Raw genomic sequence first — 20,568 nt, 5'->3', positions numbered from 1 at the left:
GACCTACGTCCCGTTCTTCTAATAGAAGTACCTACATTGGCACTGCAACCATTAACTCAAGCACGTCCACCATGGCTCGAGAAAATGAAGCCTAAACTGAGTCACAGCCACCATCTATATGTATTATTAAAATCAGAATAGCCCTTCCGGAACGGGTAATGAGGCTATGCTATGGAATATATATGCATTAGAAGATGATGAAATATAGGAGCCTTAGTCCTCAAAGACCTTTGATGCTGCAAATGATAACTCCGTTGCTGTAATTTTTATCAAAGTGAGAACGACTCGACTCATACAGGATCAAAAGTACACCTTACCTGCAACTGTCAAATGTATAGGTCCTAGCTATCGAAACGACGCCAGCGCCTCCCAACCGACGTGCGAACAGTGGCTACAAAGCCACGCGCGACGGTCGGGTTATCTGACTCAGAATGAGCCAAGGGTTGGCTTGAGCTGGCAGAGTTCGTTGACATTTCAGGCGAAGCCTCAGGGTCCCCAGGGGTTGGAGTACCGTGTTGGTCGGCCAGTCCTTCAGAGGCCTCTATCTCTACCCACTCCCGCTGTTCTTTCCACCCTGCCAGGAGACTTGTGGTTTTTTGAGTATCTGAATGATCCTGTCCAAATCTCTGAGCCTGACGGCGGTTGCAGTCCTCCAGCAACTGAATGCTTTCCTCCAGTTTGCCTTGTTTGTATAAAACGGGAGCGAGTCTCCACATGCTCAAAAGGGTCGTTGGATGGTCTTCCCCCAGCAGTTTCTTCCTCCCTTCAACTGCATCGCGTCCCAGTTTCTCGGCCTCCGCATACCGTTCTTGGTGGTAATAGAAACTGCTCAGTTTGCTCACGACCTTCAGCGTAAAGAGGCTCTTCTGCCCAAATGCCGAGTATGACAGCTTGCTGACCTGCACTAGGATCTCCTCTGCTCCTGCCATGTCGCCTCGCTCTTCCTTGGTCTTTGCGAGCCACCACATAGCAGTCAAGGTGTCGGCGTGCCCGTAGCCAATAACTAGTTTCATTTTCTCGACCGCCTCCTTCTGTAGGGACTCGGCCTCTGCTAGCCTGCCTCGCTCAAGATACCCAGTCGCCACGTCCAGCATGCGCCAAGACGTGGTAGGATGCTCTGGACCGAGTGTCGCCTCTGCCAGCTTCCACGCCCGCTGAGCGAGCTCCTCGGCTTCGCGATGCTTTCCCTGCCGCCTATATACGGAAACAAGGCGGCCTCTAGGATCAGAATGTTCATCGACTGCATAAGGGGTTTTCTCCAGATACTCCTCCAGCAATGTTTCTGCTTCTTTGAGACGTCCCTGACGGATGTAGACCTCAGCTAAGCTTTCGGTGACTCGAGACATATCAGAGGCTTCAGGGGCAAGAGACTTGATAGCTGCCCGCAGCCCATCAATCAGATCTTCCATATCGGTAGAAAGCTCGCGGCAGGTACCGACGAGGTTCATTATTGCATCCAATGTATATGCGTCGGCATCTCCGTAAAGCGATCGCATCTTTCGTACGACTTCTGTGCCAAGGTCAAAGGCCTCCTGCAGTCGTCCCTGATACCTGTACATCCTTGCCAGTCGTCCAAATCCTTTTAATACCAGGGCATTGTCGGGGCCCAGGATTCGTTGGCGGACATCCTGCAATTCTAACTGGAGTATCTCAGCCTCCTTCCACTGCTGCGTGTCAGCCAATGCGATAGAGGCCCACTCCATTGCCAAAAGAGTATCTTCATCCTCGATTCCCAACCGGTCCTTCCACTCTTGATATAGTTCTTTAAATAGTGGTATGCATTCCGAGTACCTCTCGTCCCGCCATAGGGTTCGCGCAACAGTGAACTTTAGGTGGTCCCGATCTGTCGTATTCGCCCGAAACTCTTCACAGTCAAGGACATATAGGGCATGAGGTAGATAGGGTCGCCACAAGGCTCGATTCTTTTGCTCGGCGGGCGGGAAAACAGCACCCAACCGCCGACCGGCCCGTGTAACCCAGTTGTCAAGATTACCATGTGCCCTAAGCCAGTTTCTTGTTGCTAGCCGAACAAGCCGATGAAGAGTGAAAATCTGCGAGGCGTAATCCGAATGTTCAGTGATGAAGTGGTACGCTTTCAAAAGACCCAAGGCGCTCTGTTGCTTGATCTTCGAGTCTGCAGTTGGAAGTAGAGATATCGGTATGCTAGCAGAGCCAAGGCATGACATGAATGATAGATAATCGCTGGCCTGGGGATTCAGGCGCTCCACCTGATTGAACGAAACGAGCCACGTCGACGTAATGGGGTTTTTGATATCAGCGTATCGCCACTCATCGCCGAAATCCTCACTGAGCAGCTCAACCATGGAGTCTTCCGTATTCTCTAGTAGCGAAAGGTATGTGTCAATAGAAATCTGGTTCTCGTTGATATAGCTTGCAGCCTGAATTATAGCCAGAGGTAGAGCGTGAAGATGCTCTGCCAGTGCAAGTGCCGACATGTCGTTGGCTTTGGAGTTGTCGTAGAGGATACTCTTTAGTAATGTGCTTGCGAGCGGAGTGTCCATCTCGGCCACACTGATAACATTAGGCCCAACAAGCCTAATGGCCAATTGATGATTCCGCGTCGTGAACAGCGTGAATCCGTGCTCGGACACTGGGATCGCCTCCTTGATCACTAAAGGTGGCCACAACTCCATGTCGTCCGCGTTGTCAATGATAAGTATCCATGGAGTAGCTGATTCGGAGCTTAAATGCCGGACCACTCTTGCTCTGATATCCTTCGAATTCCTGCCACCCAACCCAAGCCGATTCGCCATTTGGACGAAACCTTGCTCCAGGGTCTCGGCACTGGTCGATGAGATCCAGAAGATGGAATACGGGGTCTCGCGCTGACGGAGTCGATATGAGAGCTCTAATGCAATCTGTGTCTTTCCCACACCACCCAAGCCCGAGATGGCTGCCTTTCGCGCCGCAGAGTCTCCACCCAAAACCATTGCCTCGAGTCTCGAAAGCTCGTCTTCGCGGCCGAGGAATCGCGGATTGCGGCCAAATTGTACCATGAAGACAGGTTCTGGCTGATTACCGCCTGGACAGTTGTCCACAACCATCGGCAATCTAGATAGCAAAGTCTTTGCGTACGCTGCAGCCGTCATCGCAGCGTATCCCTGCCATGCTTTTGACTTGTGCGAGTCGCAAAAGTCGCATATTCCGCGGATGACTAGACAGGGAAGCTGATTCATCATACCGGCTGCTTCCATCTCGAAACATAATGCGCCATATTTCTCTCCGAGACGGTCGCGGCTTGCCGCGTCTCGGATGAGCTGGTTACCCGATGCGATTGTTCCATAATGGACTCGCGGTTCGTCAGTCTTCCGGGCTGGGCGATTTACCAGGTGTTTCGGGTCGCAAGTGTCACATCCCGATGCGCCAGGTAAATGAGAATAGTCCGCTTCGAACAGATAGTCGGTCGTCCTGTCAGGCTGTAGATACTGCTCTGCCATGTTTGGATACGTTTCGCACTTGGAAGCGATAATTTCGCGGATTCCGAGTGAGTTCCCAGTCAGAGTGTCAGCTTCAAGCCGCGATATGGTATTTAGCAGAAGTTGTGGCGGTCGATTGAGCACCGCAGACACCTGCAAATCCCCATCATCTGCTAACCTTTTCCCAGAGTCGTAGGCAATTACCCCGCTTGTCCCCTCTGACGTCGGCTTGCTGACCACGATATCCCCGAGCCACATATCATTATTGACCGTTCGAGGAATTCCTCCTCCGATCCCAACCAGCAGCGCGAAGCTTATTTTTGTGAATGTCGCTAGAAGTTGGGAAACCACGACGGCAGCGGACACAGTGCCATAGACCCCGGAAGGCAGGCAAGCGATAACGACGTTCCGACCGGAGATTTCTCCTAAGGTATAGACGTTCTGGTCGGTCGCGGGTTGGGGAAGGGTGGGGTGAGTTTGGTCGAGCATCGTTCGCGCAGCTGCGGCCTCGAGAGGCAAAGCGCAGATCCACGCGACCGTGTAGTCTGCATGTTCTTTTTCTGATTTCGGCATCGCATCCTTGGAAGGATAGTGGGGTTCCGAGATCGATGATTTTGCAAAGGTAGAATGGGAGAAACAGAAAGTTGGAGCAGTGCAGAGGGAAGAAGACGGAGAGGAGCGAACGCCGGCGCTTACCCGCGCACAGCCCCGCCCTCAGCTCTCAGCCTTGCCAAGACCATCTACCAGAGCCTGTCTTTTTTTATAGCATGCCGTCACTACAGCCTGAGTATCGACAACAGCGTCCAATTGGAAGTGCTTCAGGAGATCTGTCGCCTCCCAGTCGGATCTCACGAGTCTTAATCTGGGCAATAAGCTCCGAGTTTCTCTGTGCAGCTTCGAGTAGCTGGGCATAGCCAGTGCAGGACATTGCAAAAAGTCCAAAGATAAGCCATTGTTAGCAAGAACCCCAAAATGACGTCAGAGGATGTTGATTTGGTGGGGGAGCAGCCTGGCGAGATAAATCAGCCGTGCGCCACGAGCGGCTGCATGCCAATCGAGCTGCGTGGCTTAGCGTCGCGCCTTCCGTGGCGATGAGGGGTCAATACCCTTTATATTCCTCAAGGAGCACATGTCCTGCGAGGAAGGAGCGATAAACCAGGCCCTTGGGTTGGTGAGAAACAATCATGCGGCCTGTCTCGCTGGCCTTTGCCACGATATCTATGCTGGAGGCTGGAAAGTACCAGGATGGATCAAAATCCCTTTGCCATTTGCCCAGGTCCTCGATTATACTCTGCAGCGAGACTTTGACGTAACTCCCGTACTAAGCTTTGCGATATCGGGCTTTATGGAAAAGATCTTTAGTCGAAGATTCATGCTGCTAATGCCGTCTAGAAGGTAGCTTGTTTAGCAATAGAGAGTGAGTTACAATAGAATAGGCAGGTACAGTGGCCGGTACCTGCACAGCCTGAAGTCGGGTACAGTGCACTGTTGTTGATTAGCCTAGCTGAGCCCCCTGGTTATGTATAATTCACCTTGGACATCGTGCAAGGGGCGCAGCACCAGGGGCGCGTAAAGGACGGTCCATAATCTGGTCCACTCTGAGGTGAATCAGTTAACATGTAAATTAATATAGCCATTCTTCTCCACCTTTAGGAGAAGGATGTGAAGCGAATCCATCTATAGTACTGGCTCTGCGCGGCATGCTAATGGAAGAAATCATAATCAGATACGTAGTTCTCACCCTAGCCCACCTTTCCTTCTCAATTCGCAGCGCGCGCATCGACCGCAGTCTTTCCATCGCCAGAGACCCGCCCCTCCTCACCGGGATGCGCATCAAGCAGCCTCGCATCATTAAAGTCCACTCCCTCCTCAACCTCCCCCAACGACCGATACCTCGCACCTGGCAAACCCCCATCTCGCTTAACACTCCTCTCAAAAGACCAATACTCCCTCCCCTTCGAAAGCAACTCAACAACCGCACCACCAAGTAGAACAACAGCCGTCGTCTGCCCGAAGTCCCACTCATTCTCATGCTTCGTCTCGCCCTCAAACCGCCCCTGGTTCGCCTGCCGCAGCGCAATTGCCATGTACATGTGCAGCGGGAAATGCAGCGACGAGAGAACGAGGATGCCCCGCCGGCGGCTAACGCCCGCGAAGACGCTTGCCAGCACGACGCCGATCAGCCATGAGGCTGTGATGCTCACGTAGATCTTGTCGTCGCCTGGGTGCGAGGCGCCCGGGCTGGTGATCAGGTGCGAGTGGTAGCAGCGGCCGGGGGATGTGTTGGGGGCCCATTCGTTGAGCCGGATGCAGAGGAGGATTGTCAATGCGAGGTATAGCGCGATGAAGAGGAAGGTTGCGCGGTACCGGCTGTTCCAGTAGGACATGCGCTGTGGGACGCCGCCGCGCGTGCGGGTGCGACGGGTTGGGGGGCCGGTCTTTGCATCCGTTTCAGAGTCGCCATCAGTGGCCTGCTGGCCGTCAATCTTGACGCGGCAGAAGCGCCAGCACACGAGAGCAGCCGTGTTTGAGACCGCGACAAAGCTGACGATGTCGAAGACCAGGTGCAGGTGGTACGTGTCCATGATCTGGACCTGGGAGAAGACGGTAACGAGGTAAGCGATGCCCAGCGTTAGTTGGATGTCGCAGCCAATTGTGAGAATGCTGGATACGAAGTCTAATCGCTTGCGCTCGATCTCGCGCTCCTTGGAGCCTTCGGGGTGTGTGATGTCCATGTTGCCGTGGGTGGTTAGGAAGAACACCCACAGCGAGAGACCGAGGGATATGACGGCTTGCCCAGCGAAGCCTACGAGGATCTACGGTAGGTATTCATTGTTAGCATGAACATTGTAGCGGGGTTTATCATGCTGAGTGTAGGTAGACAAACCCCGTTGCCCACCAAGGGGGCCATTGCTTCCCCGACCAACTCGCATTCTTCAGCTCCTTCTCTTCTCCAAAGGACCATGGTGTCGACTGTTTAGGGGTACAGGTGTATTGCGCAAAGTTCACTCACTATCGGACGCGGACGATTGCCGTTCAATTTCAAGGTCGAGGGAAGCTTCTGTATTTAAGCAACGGACCACGGCTAGTGCTATGACAACGTCAGAGGGGCCATTTTTCCCGCGAGGCAATGCATGTTGACGTCTCTCAATTATTACCTTAACAGATAACGCATGGAACCTCTAATTATGTCAAGTTGGGGGCGAACAGAATTCTCAGAGTCTCCCGTGCATCGCCAAGCCTCTCAAGCCTCTCAACGCTGAATCTTGGCCATTGATGGAACTGAGCCTGACACTCTATTGGTCTGCTCGTGTCGATCGCCTGCATTGCTGGCACGAAACAGCTCAAGCGATGGTTTAGCCGCTCAGACAAATGGGCAGCGATCGGCACGACTGTGAGCTGCCAGCTCTTTTGAGTAGGGCTGAAGCGACGTCTACTCCATAGGCTAGGCCCATGTAGGCAATCCAGATGCAACGCCAATCAGCGCGCGACTCTGAGACCAATGGTGGGGGCTGCCAAGTCATTATTTCGAGGCTTAGCGGAGAGATCTGCATACCACAAAGTGTAAGATCATTGTCCACGATATCGTGCTGGCCATTATTGCCTTCCATGCCGGTCGCCCTGCAGTATCCAATATACCGTCGGATATTGGATTGTCTTATCCATGCCCTTTTGCCCACCCACAACGCGATTCACAAATTGCGGACTTGTATTCCAGACTATACAACTGATGTCTGTAGTGATAGCGGAAATAAAAACTTAACTGACTTATTATGAAATATTGGAATTTTAACTAACTTTTTTTTAGTACCAATGCAGCCACCCTAGGATATCATAGTTATTAGTTAACTTAGTTAACTATATTCTAAGAGGCATTTTACATAGTCATGACAACAATGAAGCTGTCTGTGTTTGGAAATTGTAAAAATGTCACGAGTAATACCTATGATCATTAGAACATATTTAGCAAATAACATTCTATATTAAATAGAGTTAAGCATTCCTTGAGGAACTTCACGATACTTACAACGTAATCAGTATGGACTTTGCTACTACATACTTTTATGAGACTCTTCCAACGCCTGTTGGATCACAGGGGCCTCGGGTGGTGGTATGGCCTCCAAGCCTAGTCTATTGATGATTGTTGACCGTTTACTCAGATGGCCCCCAAATATTCTGCGATTGTGCCGGGTGCTATCAACGCCGAGTCTATTGATCTCAAAGGTGACCACCTAACAATCGTCAAGTATAACCCGGTGAAGAGTGCCAATATGCACATAATCGGTCAGCGACTGCGGGTTCTGGTAAAATTGGCCACCGAAGCGCCTCAGAAACGTCCGAAACCACCGCCTAATCCTATTGATGGTGCTTCCCGAGAAAAACCGACCAATATACGCGTAACACCAATGGAGTTCCAACTGGGCCCTGGACTTCCGGAGATACGAAACCCTCGCTTCACCGGAAGAGAGTCTATCCTGAAAAACATGTCTTATACACTGTACGGCGGTGCGGATAGTGATCGTTAGTTGCTAGTGCTTTTTAACCTAGGAGGCGTGGGAAAATGCAGGTGGCACTTGAATTCGCATACCGAGCGGAACAGAATTTCAGCTCCATATTTTGGATCGATGGTTCTAGTCCAAGAACAGTGTTTTACAGCATTCAGGATATACTTAAGACAATCACAAGCCATTATGAAATAAACAGTCTTGATGTGAATAACCCATGATTCAAAGCATTAACAGAGGTACTAAATAAACTATAAACCAGTGACTGGTGATATGAGCATAGGAGGTTTAAACAGTTTAGAGATGCCTTTCACCAGTGGTTATCCTATAAGGCTAACCGGAATTGGCTGGTGATACTCGTAACGTTGATGACCTTGAATCATACAATTTTCGCGACTTATTACCAGTGAAACCCTGGGGTGCGGTGCTGATCACGAGTAGAAGAACGGATTTAACTGTCACCTGGAAATCATTTGAAGTGCTGGAAATGGATGAGTCCGAGTCTGTGGACCTCCTGAAGAAAGCATCTGGCTTGTCTCTGAAGCACAACGCATGGCTCATAGACTGGCTGGATAAGCAGAGGTCCTGAGTTCAGTAAATATACACAAACTCATCATTCTGCCTGTCAGTCAGATCCAGCAACGCGGCATCGACCTGCCCAGCCTGTCCATCAACCTTGCCATCATCCCCGACAATCTTCCCATTCTGCTCCTGCGGCTCAATGTGGTTTTTCATCGACTTATCGACAATCCTCGCCTCTTTGCCATTTTGCACACGACGACGAGCCTGCAGGTGGTTGAGCCAGACCAGGTTGGCCCACTGCAGGAGGACGATGAAGAACAGCGCACAGAAGAGCCCCAGGCACGCGCGCAATCCTGGGTGATACCCAGGCGCGTCTTTCTTGTTCATAAGCAGGGGCCCGATGACGTTTCCAGCTGATGTCGCGCCGTTGTACAAGCTCATCACGATGGACTGCTTCGTGCTGCCTGCGGTATTACCCACAATCCAGACAACAGTTAGGGGGTTACCGCCGTATAGAAATGCGAGGAGATAATAGCCGGCCAGCAGTGCAGCTTGGGAGGAGCCGTCACGGGGTAGCACAAAGAGAAGAACCAATCCGGCAATCACTGGGAGCACAAAACAGTCAATCATGGCACCCTTCAAACGAGCGACTTGTGCGAGGTAGCTGGCTACCAAGATGACTATGACCTGCAAGGCGCCGAATGGCATGTTGAGCAGGGATGATGTGTATTTGTCGAAGCCGAGGCCGTTTATTAGGAGGGGCCCGAAGGTGGTGGTGACAATCGCACCAACATTTATGAGCATTGCAATGGCAACCCAGCCCCAGGTCTTGGGCTCTAAGAGTGCTTCCCAGACGTGAGACATTTTGAACTCGCGGTTACCGGTTCCCGTTTGGTTGGCGTAGACCCGTTCCAGGGCTTGGGCTTTTTCAGTTTCGGTGAGGAAGCGGGCGGACATTATATCGTCGGATACGCGCCAGTATGCGAGCGGGGCGGATACTATGGTTAAGAGGCCTGCGAAGAGGAATATACTGGAGGAAAATGGTGGTTAGCCTGGTATAATGGTGACAGAAACGAGTGAAGGGGGATGGTGAGCACTCACATCTGCCACGGCTTCATGATATCTGACTCTATGTGCCCAAGACCATAGGATATAGCAGCTGCTGCCATTGTTGCCACCCCGTTCATCGAGTACCACGCAGCGACCCGCAAAGGCTGTTCTCCACGGCGATACCAGTGGCTGGTCATGACACTAAAAAGAGGAAGACATCCAGCCTCAAAGAGACCAAGGAAGAAGCGGGTAGCCATTAGACCACCAAAAGTATGGCACGCTGCCATGCATGCCTGGGAGATGCCCCATCCGAGACAGAGCAGAGGCATGAGACTTCTGTGCGGGACCTTGACAATAAGAAAAGAAGAGAACGGTTGCCAGACCAGCTGGGCAATAGGCTCGATAGATGAGACGAGGGAGTACTGGTACCCAGTCAATCCAGTATCCTCACGTAGACCAAAGGTTGCAGCATATCCGAGCACGGTCTTGTCGAATTTCTGTAGGAAATAGAGCCATATGAGGACAACGAGGATGTTTCGGTCGATCTTTCGGCGGATTCGCTTGCTCTCTTCCTCAGTTATGGGAACACGTTCGATGTTGAAGGATTCAACAACGTCCTCCTTTCCGTCACTGTGATGAGCTTGCGTTATTGACATGGTGGCGATGCAGTGGGTTGATGGAGAGATGCTGTGTCAGGCTGCTGCGTGCTGTGGTATTTATGTCGAGACCCATAAACATGACCTCCATATCAAAGCCTCCTTGGAGTATGTTACTTCGGTTGCACCTGGGGTGCCCCGCATCTTCTCCAGGATTTCTTGCACATCGCCTGTGCGTACTCCAATAGTAGCGCTCCGGAACTAGCAATGATGCAAAGCGACTTATCCGTGAGCACTAATCCGACCTACATCACCGCCGGTTTGCAGAAGGCAGCACCTCGCAGTCCGCCGCTCTCGGATAAGTTATATTCACATTCATCATAGGGCGCTCGAAGACGGCTAGGCCGCCTTCATATCAGAGCAGGAGCGTACCACTGCTCTTCTCGTACCATAGTAGCAGACAAGACACCTTTGCAAATCCGGAGCGAGGTTTGCTTCGTAACTAGAACAAACCCCGGCTACAGCGGAAGGTGGACTCTTTGGCCAGCCAACGGATGAAGACACTACCCTTTCCGGGTCATATGGATATTGCCTGTACAATAAGTGAACCATCAGGGAAATTCGACAGCTGGAGGCTTCAGCGTACTCATGCCATCGCTTGACTTTTCTCACTTCAAGTCAGCAATTTCAGATATCTTGTCGTGTGGGCGTCTTGAATGCCAATGCCACATGCCAACAGCCAAGAGACCGTAGCTAAGCGGAGCTTGACTGTGAAAGCTTTCTGGGCAGCTCCGTCTTCTCTTGTCTTTTCCGCCACGATCCTGACTTCAATCCACAGCCTTGAGCGGATCGTCGTTCCGAACGGATAACCTTGCTATCACAGCAGCATCATTTGGAGCAGAAGGAATGCAATGCCTGTTCAAACAACCCTTCTGGTTCGCCAGGTTCCTGGTAAGGTGTCGACTGGCTCGGAAAAGGGCTGAAGGAGGACTATGACCTTGATTATGTCTTGATTTCATAAGCATCTCATGGCGATCATCCATATATGGATACCCTTTGCTGCCCGCCCCCATGGGGAAAAGGAGATGGAGAATACGGGCCAAGCCTTGCGTCAATACTCGACGGAAATATTAACGGCTACTTTCCCGACGCTAAACCCACCATGGCCATGTGCCCCTCACTTCGGTCGGCTTTCCTCCGAGCTCGCTCCCCTACGAACAAACACTCTCCTTACTTCAAACTCATTCCACTCTCCTCATCCTCTCAAAATCCACGTCGTACACACATTGCCATGAAGCTCTTATACCCTACCTCTGTCCCGCTCGACGTCCAGAGCTTGCACGGATTCTCCGTGTCACTGCACCCTTATGATGTCAAGTCTCCGATCCCCGAAGAGCACGTTGATGCCGACATCCTCGTCACCTGGTCCAACTCTGCCGATAACCTCAAGGACGCCGCTCAACGCCTGAAGAACATAAAATGGATTCAATCCCTCGCAGCCGGCCCTAATGACGTTCTGAACGCTGGATTTGACACCTCGAAGGTCACAGTTACCACTGGCGTCGGTCTCCACGACTACCCCGTCGCCGAGCACACTCTCGGCCTCCTGCTCGCCGCCGCCCGCCGCTTCTTCGAGATGCGCGACTACCAACTTCAGTCCAAGTGGCCGGGACATCTCGGTGGCTCATTCCCGCGAAGCGACTTCACCACATTACGCGGTTCTCGCATCCTCATCTGGGGCTTCGGTAGCATCGCCAAGACACTGGCCCCGCATCTGACTCTCCTCGGCGCCCATGTCAAGGGTATTGCTCGAAGCGCGGGCGTCCGTAACGGCATCGAGGTTTTCGCCGAGGACAAACTCTCGGAGCTCTTGCCGGAAACTGATGCGCTGGTCATGATCCTCCCGGGCTCTGCATCTACGAAAAATGCGCTGAATGCCGAGAGACTCAAGCTGCTCCCCAAGCAATCGTGGGTTGTTAACGTCGGTCGCGGCGTTTCAGTCGACGAGGAAGCGTTAGTGGATGCTTTGGAGAAGGGAGAGATTGCCGGTGCTGCCCTTGATGTGTTCAAGACTGAACCGCTGCCTGAGTCGAGTAGGCTGTGGAAGGCTCCTAATGTGATTATCTCGCCGCATGCTGCCGGTGGGAGGCCCGTCGGCTCGACTGAATTGATTGCGGATAACTTGCGGCGGTTCCTGGCTTCGCAGCCTCTTAAGAACAAGCTCTGAATGTATATAGAATGATGAGTTTATCCTGTCCATGAACATATATAGAAATAGAGGTCTTTAGCAGTTAATACCAATGGTTAGTCCACTTGTGGTCGCTTAGGAACATGTCAGGTATATATATAAGTGTCGGTCACAGCCAGACTATAAGCGGTTCTTTTCAAGACAAATCATCAAGACATGAGAATCTGCTGGATGACTGGATGTTCTAATAATCATTAAAATACACCAAAATTAGCTCCGTTAAATGGGCTGTTCATGTTGTAGTCATGACGTCCAAAGCACCTGGACCCTGAGAAGTTGCTTGGGTCATGCGGGGCAGAAGCTTCCTCTCAAGCTTCTTTAAACCTTCCATCTCCCTCGCCGCCAGTCTTTCGTTTCTCCTGCTTGCATCTCTCAAGGTCTTTAATATTCAAGATGGCTTACTAGTTTATTTCACAAATTTCCTGACACGGTTAATCAGCCTTCAACCCCATCAGCCCAAGCGGACCCCGCAGCCGCGAAGCGCCCCGCATCCTTATCTTAGCTCTGGCGACGGGCCGACCGCTACTCCTCATCCTCAGCTCCTCGGTCTTTAAACGTGCAGATATCCCTCTCATAGAAAGTATTTTGCCGGCACCATGTCGGTCAGCCTGACGACCTACCCACCGCTGGGTCAGGTCACCTGCGTCAAGGGCGAAAAGGTATGTCTGCTGACCTCCGCATCCGATCGTGTGATCTGTTACTGAGCGAAGAAGATCAACTTCACAGTGATACTTGAATCGGACTCGGAACAGGATTTCGAAGTCCAGATCTGGCATAACAGCGAGTCCCCCGAGTGGACTGCGCTTCCTCTCGAGAAACGTCCCTCCACGAGTGTCCCGCAATTGACCGGTAATTCACCTCACACTCCCGGCACTCGAGCCATCTTCTCGAAGGAGATACCTCGTCCTCAGTCGGGTACAGCCGAGTTCACCGTGCGATACCGAGAAACCTCGGATGCGGACTGGCGATGGGGAAACAAGGAGCACGGTGTGGATAACGGGGAATTGGTCTTCACGGCAGTGGATCTCGGCTCGGGTGCGTCAGCGGAAGATTTCGGCAAATACTTTGTCGACCTGTCTTCCGATATCACCGTCGAGGTTCGGAAAAGCGAGGCTCCCGGCGCGTCGCTATGGCAGCTTTCGGGATCTGTGGGTCCCGCGAAGGACGGGCATTCGGGCGTGGCCCAGATACCTCTTGGAGTCCCGTCCTCGGTTGCTAGGTTCTTTGCCCTTGTGAGGCTGGTAACGCCATGGCTTGGTCCGAGGCAGGGCAAGGAACTTACGCTAGACAAGGACGCAATTTTGTGCTCGTTTCTTCGGACGGACGGCGTACATGTTGTGCTACTCGGTGTTTCCGGGATAGACGACGTCCTCACGACATTTGAGTCGGGGTCAAACGGCAGAGTTGTGATAAAGTCGCGAAATGATAATGCGACAACCGCACGATTCCAGGTCCTAGCAGCCGCAGCGGATGAGTTTGAAGTAGCGATGAGCGCCCTAATCTACGAGGCACGGAAACTGGTGAGGCCATACGAGGTAGCCACGAAACACGACCCAAAAGCAGAATGGCTTTCGAGCTGGTACGATGGCCTGACATACTGTACCTGGAACGGGATCGGGCCGGATCTGACGGAAGATAAGATCTTATCTGCACTCGATGAGCTAAAAGCTCATGGTATCAAGATCAGTGGTCTGATTATCGACGATAATTGGCAGGCGCTTGATAACGAGGGTGGTGGGGGTTGGGAGCGTGGGTGGAAACAATTTGAGGCGAACCCGAAGGCATTTCCAAATGGACTTGCCAAAACAGTAACTGCAATCCGTGAGCGTCATCACAATATCGAACATGTCGCAGTTTGGCATGCGCTGCTTGGATACTGGGGCGGCATATCGCCTGACGGAGAGCTGGCAGCTACATACAAGACAAAAGAGGTGAAATTGGACAGCGACATCAGAAGCTCCGTGCTTGCAATCGACCCAGATGATATCCAGCGGTTCTACAATGACTTTTACAAATTTCTCTGGTCCTCCGGGATTACCGGCGTCAAAGCAGACGCGCAATCCTTCCTGGACCTCATCAGCGACCCTAAAGACAGGAAGAGATTCACGAACGCCTACCAGGACGCCTGGTCAATTTCATCGCAGCGTTACTTTGGACCAAAGGTCATTTCGTGCATGTCTCAACTGCCTCAAATAATCTTCCATTCCCAACTTCCCACAAACAAATCCACCATCGTCGTCCGCAACTCCGACGACTTCTTCCCCAATATCGACGACTCGCACACCTGGCATGTCTTTTGCAACGCCCACAATGCACTGCTCACAAGATACCTCAATGTGCTACCAGATTGGGACATGTTTCAGACGGGCCACGCCTACGCGGGATTTCACGCCGCGGCACGATGTGTCTCTGGCGGGCCGATCACTATAACAGATACACCAGGCCAGCACGGTATATCGATCATCAACCAAATGACGGCACAAACCATCCAGGGCAACACAGTCACCCTCCGACCAAGTGTCGTCGGCCGCACGTTAGACATGTACCGTGACATCAACGAAGGACACATCCTCCGGATAGCAACATATACAGGGCGCGCACGTACAGGAAGCGGGATAATGGGCCTGTTCAACGTCTCTTCAACTACGAAATCAACTACCATCATCGTTGAAGATTTCCCAGGTATATACAGCGCGAACGGCAACGAGAGAACATATATCGTCCGCGCACACAACAGCGGCAAGATCACCGAAAAGCTCAACGCGGCCTCGATCATCCACATAAAGCTCGAAACAAAAGGATGGGAAATCCTCACGGCATACACAACACAATCATTCAAATTGAAAGACAATACCACGCCAACACAAATCGCCGTCCTCGGCCTGCTAGGCAAAATGACGGGCGTCGCGGCACTTCTGGGCTACGATGCATATATTCAGAGCAACGGGCAGTTCCGCATCGACGTCAACCTGAAAGCACTGGGCGTCCTGGGCGTGTATGTCTCGGATCTGGCGCAGTGGGATATTGATGACGATCTGATGATTTTGATTTCGGGTCGACCAGTCCCAAGAAAGACAGTTTGGAAAGAGGATGGGAGGGTTCTTGCAGTTGATCTTGCGGAGGCGTGGGAGGCGCTGGGGCTTGAGGCCGGGTGGAGTAATGAGTTGCGGTTGAGTATATACCTTGGCTAGCCGGCTATCTTTACTAGAGCACAGACACAGACACAGACACAACACAGTTCATAGATCACAGAACAAGGTCCGTTATTCTCATTGTTTAGTATGTAACAGCCCTCCACCCCCGCCTCGGTACAAACCCCTGCACCCCCTCATCGCGGAGTACATCACCACCGACCCGCCCCGTAACAACACTCCGCTCAACCTCCGGCCCACGAACATAGAACGGGTCAAACCCAGTTAATTGCCCAGACCGCTTATCAACTCCGCGCACCCATCGTCTCCGCACGACACCGGACTCGTCCTTTCGCGCCTCGCGAACGAACCCGCATCCGACTCGGTCGAGCCCGATGAACCACCGGCGTTGGTGGACCGAGCCGATGTCGTTGACTGCGCCGGGGTACGCGTTGTGCAGGCGGATTAGGTAGTCTGAGTCGGGGTTTGATCTGTTATCATCTGCGTCGGAGTGTTCGGCGTGTTCGTGTTCGTGGTCATCTACCTCCTCGTCGTCATGACCCTGTCCGCGCTTCCGCTTCCCCGACGAGGAAACTCCATCAGATCCCGTTATCCCAGACCCGGTATCATGATTGGCATCTAAATCTGAATCCGACGTAGTCGGCTCAGTCCGCTTCTTCTTCTCCATAGCATTCTTCTGCCGCCTCCTCTTCTTCGGCGTCGCTGATATCGAAGCTGGTGTAGCAGGACCCCGGAAATCGGTCTTGTCGCGGCGCAGGAAAACAGTGTAGTTCTTTGGTAGGCGCGTGCCGTGGAGGCGGAGGTTTATTTTGTGCTGTTCAGTTCTATGTGTTAGTTTTGGAAGAACAAGATACGAGGAGTAGAGAGGAGGGAACGGTGGGAGGGGAGGGAAGGGAAGGGACGTGTACATTCTGGAATGCCTTGCGGAGTTTTTCGCTTTCTGTTGGTTTGTGGGGTCCTCTGATGCCACTGCTACCAGGCGAAGAGGCATTGGCAGGCGTAGACTGGTGTGTAGAGCGCGTATCCGATGCCGAGTCTATCTCCGTCTCCGTCTCGGGTTCCCGCTTGCTTGCCCGGCGCGGAAGGACCTCGTAAACCCCGGTATCCCAGATAATCATACTCCCCGTCTTCGCAGAGGCCGTTTCGATGAGGTGGTTCTACCGTATATAAACAGGTTAGCCACTCGTAGCATTGTTTCAACAGAAGTAACACAAGGAAAGAATAAGGAAGCACACACCCACAAGCAATGCACCCTCGTCTCGGTCGCATTGCGATTCGCCCGTTTCGAATTCGGATCCCCCGGTAGACCATACATAATCGCCCAGCTGACGGAGCTGGAGGCCGAGATCTGCAGACGCAGGTCATAGTGCGGGCCGGCGATCGGGTGGTCGTGTTGGTGGATGACGAAGTGGTTTCCCGTGGGGTGCGCGTTGGATGTGTAGAGGGTGCTCCAGGCGTCGAGGGGGAGGATTGGAAGACTCGAATTTGGGGATGGATTTGGAGTTGGATTGGTACTAAGATTGGAACCGGTGTGGTGTTGTGGTGGTGGTGTCTGAGCGTGAGGGGGGTTGGGGGCGTATTTGCGGAGGTGTGCGGAGATGGTCTGCAGGTGGTTGTCGGTCGATGCTTGGCCGGCCTCGAGGGCGGAGAGCGACACTTGTGGTTGTGTTTCTGGTCGTGTGCGAGTGCGGGGAGGCGGGGAGATGGACTTGATCAGTGAGGAGATGCGTCGCTTTAGGTTGAGCGTCTCGTATTGCTGTTCCTGCTCGTGTTTCTCCATCTCCAAGCTCTCACGCGAGTCGCTCTCCTCGTCCGTCGGAGATGCAGGTCAAGTTGGTTGTTGCAAGCGACTAACCGGGCGGAACGGGCGAGCCACCGACGTCACCGTGGCCGCGTAGTCAGCGCCCGGAAAGCCCTAAGTGAACTAGCCCGAAGCAAAGCGAGCGTGGTGAGACAGCATTGCTGCAGAGATTTCATGCCATGATGAATGCCATGCATTTGAGAAACGCAGAGTGGACTCGGCAGATTGCGCGATTTTACCCAGGGTCGCAATTGCAGCAAACGAAAGTACCGTAGACGGTCGGCCAAATGCAAATCCTTGCAGCGCGCCACCGGCTATATCCGAGTGGTATTGGGAGCGACAGGGACAGGGGGCAGCGATAAGATGTTGCAATGGAAATCTGCATCGTCGAGTACCCCTGTGCAATCAATCAAGAGGAGTTGATAAGCAGATCTGCAATACCGCATTTGCATACTTTTTGAGGTTAGAGGTGGTGAGATGCAGCTCGCTGATAAGATACGCATGGGCGATGAGGCGTTCCCGCAAGCGGCCACTCTGCGCCTCTGGACAGTTTGTCCTATTTCGTCGACGACTCCGCGATAGGAAAACGTACGATCCCTCGGAATGTCCTCACCCAACTCTTCGAGTGCAATTGCAGTCTCACTCAGATACCTTGGTTCATGATTTGGGGCCCCAGACGACGTTAGCGCGGGAAATTGATGGTCAACCCACAGGTTTAATGAGCCAATCTCCATTGTCCCCCGGCTAAGCCACGCCCACGGATACGACGCCTGGCACCGCCCCTGATTTGCCTGCAGCGGATCCACTGCCCTGTGCCAAACACGCCGTCCCCCACGGTAGGCTGCTTCGGGCAAGTCTGCGGTCCATCGCGTGCGCACTGGGGCTCACCACCGCCTGTTAAGCCCTGCGAGAGGCTGCAGCATGGCGATGAATCTATGGACAAGAAACCTGCGTCCTATCCCAGCACTGCATAGCAGAGGCAAAGCGGGACGCACGCTTTTTTTTGCCAATCCGACAATGCAACCTATAAAGACTCTCATTTAGGCCGCCGTTTTTCTCTCTTTTTTTTCTTGCTTTGATTTTCTCTCACGCTTTTCTGTCCGTGTCCTGCGACAGAAACCACCAGCCAAGATGAGCGCAAAAGCCCCCTCTTACACCACGGAGAAGGGCTCGCCCGACTATTCCGCCGATGTCCAAGCTACAACCGTATCCACGGGGACCGCATCAGGCCTGCACCGCCGCCTCGCCAACCGCCAAATCCAACTCATCGCCATCGGCGGCTCAATCGGCACAGCCGTCTTCGTATCCATCGGCGCAGCCCTGGCAAAAGGCGGTCCGGGATCCCTGTTCATTGCATACACAATCTACTGCGGGTTCCTGGCAATGGTCAACAACTGCCTGGCGGAGATGTCGATCTACATGCCCGTGAGCGGAGGGTTTATCCGGCTCGCGGGGAAATGGGTCGACGATGCGCTGGGGTTTGCGGCGGGTTATAATTTCTTCTTTTACGAGGCGCTCCTCATTCCGTTTGAGATTACCGCGATTAATCTGGTTCTTGGGTTCTGGAGGGATGATATTCCGCCTGCGGCGGTTTGTGCTGCTTGCATTGTGCTCTACGGGTGAGGCGCCCTTTTCCCCGGAAGCCTATTTTCTCTTTCCCCACTCTTTCTAGCACTTTTTGATCGACACTAACAACGTAAAGCCTCTTGAACGTCTTGGCCGTAAAGGCCTACGGCGAATCCGAATTCTGGCTCTCCGGAGGCAAAATCATCCTCATCTTCATCTGCTTCTTCTTCACCTTCATCACAATGGTCGGCGGCAACCCGGCTGGCGACGCCTACGGCTTCCGCTACTGGAACAACCCGGGTGCCTTTGCCCAATTCCGAACATCAGGTGACCTCGGCCGCTTCGAGGGATTCCTCGCCTGCGTCTGGTCTGCGGGATTTGCGTGCGTGGGGCCCGAGTATATCTCCATGGTCGCTGCTGAAGCGAAGCATCCGCGACTGTATATCAAACGGGCGTTTAAGACGGTATATTGGCGCTTCGGCGCGTTCTTCATCGGGTCTGCGCTCTGCGTCGGGATCGTCTGTTCGCAGATGGATACTTCTCTTCAGAAGATTCACATCGAGGGGACGGCTGATGGATCTGGATCTGCCGCGGGTTCTCCGTATGTGATTGCCATGACGAATTTGGGGATCGACGGGTTGCCGCATGTTGTGAATGCGCTGCTCATTACGTCGATTTTCTCCGCGGGAAATACATATACCTACACGGCAACGCGAATCCTCCACTCACTCGCCCTCGAGGGCCGCGCACCCCGTGTCCTCCGCACATGCACGAAATCCGGAGTTCCCATTTACTGCTTCATCATCGTCATGGCCTTCCCCTTCCTCTCGTTCCTGCAGGTCTCTTCTTCGTCAAACACAGTCCTCACCTGGCTAACGAACTTGATTACCGCCGGAGGCATCATCAACTATATCATCATTACCACAACATACCTCTTCTTCTACCGCGCGACAAAAGCGCAGGGCTTCGACCGGACAACGCTGCCCTACACAGGCTGGTTCCAGCCGTATTCTGCATGGCTCGGTCTCGCGTGGATGACCACCGTGGTGTTTTGTTACGGGTACGCGAGCTTCAAGCCGTGGAGCGTTGATGGGTTTTTCACGAATTATACGATGGTGGGCGTGACGCCGCTTCTTTATGTGGGGTGGAAGTTGATTAAACGGACCAAGTTTGTTAAACCCCACGAGGCGGATCTTGTTTGGGAGGCCCCGGAGATTACAAAGTATGAGGAAGACTTGTCGATCGTTGAGCCGCCGACTGGGTTCTGGGAGGAGATGCTTGGGCCGTTGAAGCGGAGGAAGAACGTAAGGTCTCAGGAGGTTTAGGTGCGTTGAGGTTAGATGAAGAGGGTGTTGTAGATAGGAGAGGTTAGCCAAGGCTTTGGTCTGTACATTGATCTACTGGGTGGGAAGAGAGGTGGTTTTAGATCACTTTTGCTATACTATGACATAACGTGCTACTATATCCATGCATATCGACGAATGATACCAGTTGTGCGTTCTACGCAAACCTCAATCTAAAACAATTCCTCATTGAGGCCTTTATCGAGACCTTTATCGAGACCTTTATCGAGACTTTCATCAAGACTTTCATCTAGGCCTTCATTAAAAGGCTTTAGGCAAGCTCAACGTTTACTTTATAATAAAAAAACTGATGAGGGTTTTAACATACACTAAAATATTAGAGGAAGG

General features: G+C 52.6%; 8 protein-coding genes across 8 annotated transcripts; 4 read left to right on the top strand and 4 right to left on the bottom strand.

The window, feature by feature from the left end:
• Positions 1 to 165: 165 nt before the first annotated feature.
• On the bottom strand, positions 166 to 4,099 carry BJX68DRAFT_227528 (uncharacterized protein). The gene has a single exon (XM_071038687.1). It carries the CDS (start codon positions 4,008 to 4,010, stop codon positions 342 to 344), a length of 3,669 nt encoding a protein of 1,222 aa, XP_070903897.1. The 5' UTR covers positions 4,011 to 4,099; the 3' UTR covers positions 166 to 341.
• Positions 4,100 to 5,197: 1,098 nt separating this feature from the next.
• Positions 5,198 to 6,348, bottom strand: BJX68DRAFT_262456 (uncharacterized protein; the record flags this gene model as incomplete). The annotated part of the gene is made up of 2 exons (XM_071044443.1): positions 5,198 to 6,253; positions 6,325 to 6,348. 2 exons carry the CDS (start codon positions 6,346 to 6,348, stop codon positions 5,198 to 5,200), a joined length of 1,080 nt encoding a protein of 359 aa, XP_070903896.1.
• Positions 6,349 to 7,476: 1,128 nt separating this feature from the next.
• BJX68DRAFT_262455 (uncharacterized protein) lies at positions 7,477 to 7,963 on the top strand (the record flags this gene model as incomplete). The annotated part of the gene is made up of 2 exons (XM_071044442.1): positions 7,477 to 7,548; positions 7,598 to 7,963. 2 exons carry the CDS (start codon positions 7,477 to 7,479, stop codon positions 7,961 to 7,963), a joined length of 438 nt encoding a protein of 145 aa, XP_070903895.1.
• A 182-nt stretch (positions 7,964 to 8,145) lies between these two features.
• Positions 8,146 to 10,514, bottom strand: BJX68DRAFT_277641 (major facilitator superfamily domain-containing protein). Its single transcript, XM_071048369.1, has 2 exons — positions 9,566 to 10,514; positions 8,146 to 9,494 (listed from the first exon to the last, which is right to left on the bottom strand). The coding sequence occupies exons 1-2, from the start codon at positions 10,168 to 10,170 to the stop codon at positions 8,534 to 8,536; spliced, it is 1,566 nt and encodes a 521-aa protein (XP_070903894.1). The 5' UTR covers positions 10,171 to 10,514; the 3' UTR covers positions 8,146 to 8,533.
• Positions 10,515 to 11,343: 829 nt separating this feature from the next.
• BJX68DRAFT_227523 (phosphoglycerate dehydrogenase) lies at positions 11,344 to 12,412 on the top strand. The gene has a single exon (XM_071038686.1). The coding sequence runs from the start codon at positions 11,402 to 11,404 to the stop codon at positions 12,335 to 12,337; it is 936 nt and encodes a 311-aa protein (XP_070903893.1). The 5' UTR covers positions 11,344 to 11,401; the 3' UTR covers positions 12,338 to 12,412.
• Positions 12,413 to 12,572: 160 nt separating this feature from the next.
• Positions 12,573 to 15,637, top strand: BJX68DRAFT_227522 (putative raffinose synthase protein Sip1). The gene is made up of 2 exons (XM_071038685.1): positions 12,573 to 13,017; positions 13,072 to 15,637. The coding sequence occupies exons 1-2, from the start codon at positions 12,955 to 12,957 to the stop codon at positions 15,547 to 15,549; spliced, it is 2,541 nt and encodes an 846-aa protein (XP_070903892.1). The 5' UTR covers positions 12,573 to 12,954; the 3' UTR covers positions 15,550 to 15,637.
• Positions 15,635 to 17,290, bottom strand: BJX68DRAFT_262451 (uncharacterized protein; the record flags this gene model as incomplete). The annotated part of the gene is made up of 3 exons (XM_071044441.1): positions 15,635 to 16,324; positions 16,419 to 16,667; positions 16,748 to 17,290. The coding sequence occupies 3 exons, from the start codon at positions 17,288 to 17,290 to the stop codon at positions 15,635 to 15,637; spliced, it is 1,482 nt and encodes a 493-aa protein (XP_070903891.1).
• Positions 17,291 to 18,266: 976 nt separating this feature from the next.
• Positions 18,267 to 20,399, top strand: BJX68DRAFT_227519 (amino acid permease/ SLC12A domain-containing protein). Its single transcript, XM_071038684.1, has 2 exons — positions 18,267 to 18,930; positions 19,014 to 20,399. Exons 1-2 carry the CDS (start codon positions 18,443 to 18,445, stop codon positions 20,200 to 20,202), a joined length of 1,677 nt encoding a protein of 558 aa, XP_070903890.1. The 5' UTR covers positions 18,267 to 18,442; the 3' UTR covers positions 20,203 to 20,399.
• Positions 20,400 to 20,568: the final 169 nt, after the last annotated feature.

Source organism: Aspergillus pseudodeflectus (genome assembly GCF_044049435.1).
Source record: "Aspergillus pseudodeflectus strain CBS 756.74 chromosome Unknown BJX68scaffold_4, whole genome shotgun sequence".
In the NCBI taxonomy this organism is placed as follows: domain Eukaryota; kingdom Fungi; phylum Ascomycota; class Eurotiomycetes; order Eurotiales; family Aspergillaceae; genus Aspergillus; species Aspergillus pseudodeflectus.
This window is presented reverse-complemented; position numbering and strand designations above follow the sequence as displayed.